Source organism: Etheostoma spectabile, chromosome 3 (assembly GCF_008692095.1).
Source record: "Etheostoma spectabile isolate EspeVRDwgs_2016 chromosome 3, UIUC_Espe_1.0, whole genome shotgun sequence".
NCBI classification, from domain to species: domain Eukaryota; kingdom Metazoa; phylum Chordata; class Actinopteri; order Perciformes; family Percidae; genus Etheostoma; species Etheostoma spectabile.
In genome coordinates this window covers 1,690,149-1,694,551 of record NC_045735.1, presented here as the reverse complement: position 1 = coordinate 1,694,551, position 4,403 = coordinate 1,690,149, and the positions used below count along the sequence as shown (strand labels likewise).

Here is a 4,403-nt window from a genome sequence, read left to right as displayed (position 1 = left end):
TCTCTCTCTCTCTCTCTCTTTCTGTGTGTGTTTCAGCCATTCTCTCTGACATTCACACACTCTCCCACCTCACTGTCTTCTTTACAATGCCCACCCCTTCCCCCATCCTGAGAGAGAGAGAGAGAGAGAGAGAGAGTTCAATCAACTACATGACTTCTTAATCAAACAAGCATTCAGCAGATTCCCCCTTTTCCTAACTTATTAAATTGTGTAAGTAACTTTATATATTTATGAAAAAAAAAAATCAAATCCTCAACTGGAACCTGGATGGTAAACATCCGTGTGTTATGTGCAGTTTACTGATTTCACCATTTCTGTGTAAAGAATTTAAGAGTTGTACTCCCTGCTGCCAACATGTACAAGTTTCCCTGTGCAGCTTCTGTATCGGGAAACCTGGTCTCGTGATGTAACATTTTATGTTTTGTTCCTCTTCATTCTCTTGTTCGCTCCAGAGCTGCGAGCATCACCTGATCTGAGCTGAATCTGTCAAATCAGATATCAATCTCTTCTTCGACAATGAAGACGGACATCGCTTACAACCAGGTAAGGTGCTTTAGGTAAATAAATCAATGACTTGATGAACAGGAAGTGAATCCACGCTGACATAGATTTTGAGTTATTTCCACTTTTGATTAGGTTTGAGTATTTGTTTAAATCAGTTATAATGGAAAAAATACCAAACCTTTACTGGGTTCAGCTTATGTGAGGAAAAAAATTGATTGAATTTTTTGAATCAAAATGACAGATACATTGATGAAGCCCTTATAATTTGCACTGCGTTTTTACTTTGAGAAAATGCTCTCTGTTGGTCCCGAATGTTGTTATGTGTGTTAAATTCAAATTGTTACTCAGATCAGAACTGTGGAGTTTCACCATGTCTGTTGTGAGCTGACAGCTGTCCGCTCTGTATCACATCTCCATTTCATAAATTAATTTTCTATTTTGAGTTACCACTGGTCACTGAATTTTGGTAATGTCAAGGACATGTACACTCAGTAAAACTGAAAACAGGGCCAAGTCAGGGAACCTAAAAAATACTTACCTATTAGTAGTCCTGTACCAATTATTACAAAATTGTCCTTTTGTCTTTTTTTTTGTGGTTTCTTTGTTTAACCGCAATTAATTGCTAACATTGATTATATAATAATAATTTAATAATATATATTTTATACAGTTTATTGATCCCCAGTGGGGAACTTACAATTTACACTCTGTATTGTTAGAAATCACTACACATAGGCCTGAAACACACACACACACACACACACACACACACACACACACACACACACACACACACACACACACACACACACACACACACACACACACACACACACACACACACACACACACACATGCTCAGGACCTATTCATGCAAACAATAGCTAAGGTCTGAAGGCATAAGACTAGTAATTGTAGATTTTGTTTAGATGTGCCTAATTGTAATTATATAGGTGATTATTGTATTATTATTTCAATTGTTAGGTGTTGTCACTTGACCCTATAAACATTCATAGCAACTAAAATGACAAGGGGGGGGGTTACAGTTAGAAAAAATATTTCATGGACTACATTATCTGGGTCACATGACCATGATTATATAACCAAAAGATGTATCCTGGGATTTATTCAAAACTTTAATATGTTTAAAAAAAGTTATAAATAAATCATTTTATACTATTATATTCAAGTAGAAAAGAGAGAGTTCTCTGCGCTTCTGCAAACCACAACAATCCGGTGCAACCAGGGCAGGACAGTGTAGAGGAAAAAAGAATCACGGGTGCAACACAGATGTCTTCTTAATTTCTTGTTTTGTTTTGTTTTTTATGCACCTCAAAAAATTAAAAAATAAAGTTGGAAGACATCTGTGTTGCACCGGCAATTCTTTTTTACTTGACACTTATTTTGTTAATCGCAATTATTTCCGAGACAGTTAATTGTACAGCAAAATTTAGAATTGTTACAGCTCTACTTAATAAACTTAACCTGCTCATCCAATTTAATACTAGTAGTTTGGATTTGGATTAAGTGTTGTATAATAAGCACCCATATTCCCAATCGCAAACATTTGAGTCCGGCGGGGGTTCCGCTCGTGCATGGCTCTCAAACACGGTGTTCCTTTTTGCTGAGTGGCACCTTGTGTGAGTGAGCACTGAGAAAAGGATCCCATGTTGCGGATTTGGTTTTGAATAACAATTGACATAAGTGTTGTTTGCTCACTTTATTATTTATTGTTCTGCCTGTAGCTGGTAGACGTGGAGAGGAGGAGACAGGAACACAACAAGAAAGCCCAGGTGGTACGTTTACAGACACACACACACACACACACACACACACACACACACACACACACACACACACGACTTCAGCACAGAAACCATTAAGGTAGACGGTGTCACAGCCCGCACTAGGCCTGGGTACCAGCGAAGATTTCCAGAATCGGTTTTGTTTCCGATTCACAAGGTCCAGATTCAATTACACTTCAGTTTGATATCAGTTCATTTAGGGAAATTTCCGTTCCAATGCCAGTTTTGCTTAGATATGAAAGAGATTCTCAGGGAACTTGTGCTGTAAAAATTGGAAGCAAGAAGCAGCCCTGAAATATTTTTTTAGAATGGAAGAATTGACACCCATAGGTATGTAATGGCTTATACATTCCTTGGTGAGCAGGGATAGATTCAAAGATCAATTTCTTGATTTTATTCATCAATATCAGGTCACTCAAACAAAGAGCGATTTTAATTGGAGAATGGCCATAGTTGACACATCTCACAAAGAAATACCCATTTTCAGAGCTAAATGTAATTTATTCAGTGTTGATCCAACAACCAGAGCTTTTGCCCATCCCCTTTCCAGTATTCCAGGTGTGTGATCGTTCTGGCCACTGTGGCCACTCTGCTGCTGGCCGCCATGGCCCTCTATAACCTCCTAACACCAAGGGTTTGCTCCTCCCATCCTGCCCCGAGCAGCAGCCTCCGTCTGCCCAAGGGCGAGTCCTGCTCAGACCCCTGCAAGTAAGCAAACATCTGCGCGCACACACACACACACACACACACACACACACAAACACAATCATTTATTCAGCAGTCATGTTTAAAACTGTGCATCATGGCAAATGTTTTAATAGCTGTTGTAATAATTAAGCTTTAGAATTCATGTAGGACACGGAAGTCATACGCCCGCTGATTGAATTATCACACAGCCATTCTCACATCAAGGCGGTCCTTTTAAATGTGACTCCCTTCTCACTGATCCCTGCTACACTGATGCTGCTTCACCCACTGCTGCTGCCACCGGCAACGCTTTGCCTCCACCACCCCAGCCTCCACCTTCCTAGTTCAGAGTCCTAACATGACCCAAAGTTTAAAATGGTTTTCAATGTCTTTCTTTTGGCTCGCTCGCTCTTTTTTTTTTGGCCCAATGGGGTTTCTGCACAGTCCTCCCTGTTTCAGGTTAGCATGCTGCTTGGCTGGTTCCAGGCACCATGAGCACTAAGCATAACTGTATTTCCATTTTTTGTAATTAAAAAATCTATGAAGAAGATGTTCCTGACTGAGTTTAAGTAATATTCAATACTGATAAAGTGAGAGCCAACTCAAAAGCCGTGTAGTCTGTTGACAGGTCAAAGTTCAAAGCTTCCCGAGGATTTTGCAGCTTGTTGCACGTCTTTATCAACAGAAGACGTTTGCTCAGTTGTGCTGGAGCTGTAGGTGTAGGTGTTTAAACTTCCATTATTCAAAGCACTTCTCGTTCGCTTTGGCACAAAGGTAAAGCTTGACAGTGTTTGAACCAAAGCTCCATACAAGTAACAAGCAAGCAAGTGAATTGGTTTGTCAATTGTAAATGTGTTTGGTTTTGTTTTGTTTTTTAACCCTTGTGTTGTCAACCATGAAAACATTTTATCGCATTTTTTGACATTTTTTGTCACTTTTTCAATGTAGCGGGTCCTTTTTTTAATGTTTTTTCCAAAGTTGTTTGATATTTCTAATGATGACTATGATGGTGATTTTCAGCTTATTTTGAAGGCCCATTTTATGTGATGAAAAAACTGAAAATGGGTCAAATTTGACCCGAGGACAACATGAGGGTTAAAGAATTGTGTGCAAGGGATGTACTGTGTGGGATATTGTTCATGTTAAAAACAATCTTGACAAACCCAGCCTGGCTATGGTCCCGCAGTGGCTAGAAATGGTGATAGGTGTAAACTGAGCCCTGGGTATCCTGTTCTGCCTTTGAGAAAATGAAAGCTCAGATTGGCCGATCTGGAATCTTACCCGTTGTGAGGTCATAAGGGGCAAGGTTACCTCCCCTCTGCTTTGCCCAGCCAGAGAAAATGGCCCACCCATTGGAGAGAGACATCATGGCTTTCAAACAAGCAAAGTGGCAGTTGGTCAAGGACA

At 39.8% G+C, this 4,403-nt stretch overlaps 1 protein-coding gene and 2 long non-coding RNA genes across 4 annotated transcripts in view; 2 read left to right on the top strand and 1 right to left on the bottom strand.

Annotated features, from left to right (window-relative positions):
• Nucleotides 1-4,403, top strand: part of LOC116687006 (uncharacterized) — a 22,221-nt gene that overhangs the window by 11,263 nt on the left and 6,555 nt on the right. The gene's annotated exons all lie outside the window — the stretch shown is intronic.
• Nucleotides 1-4,403, top strand: part of pld3 (phospholipase D family member 3) — a 12,602-nt gene that overhangs the window by 2,696 nt on the left and 5,503 nt on the right. Inside the window, exons 2-4 of one of the 2 annotated variants that reach the window (XM_032512069.1) lie at nt 450-543; nt 2,250-2,300; nt 2,860-3,017. In XM_032512069.1, coding sequence (XP_032367960.1) covers nt 517-543; nt 2,250-2,300; nt 2,860-3,017 — 236 coding nt within the window. In that variant the 5' untranslated portion in view covers nt 450-516. The remainder of the gene's footprint in view (nt 1-449; nt 544-2,249; nt 2,301-2,859; nt 3,018-4,403) is intronic. The other variant, XM_032512068.1, reaches the window with a different exon arrangement.
• The window catches only part of LOC116687005 (uncharacterized), a 15,134-nt gene that overhangs the window by 7,683 nt on the left and 3,048 nt on the right, over nt 1-4,403 (bottom strand). The window contains exon 2 of the long non-coding RNA XR_004331443.1: nt 1,897-1,992. This is a non-coding gene — a long non-coding RNA (uncharacterized LOC116687005). The remainder of the gene's footprint in view (nt 1-1,896; nt 1,993-4,403) is intronic.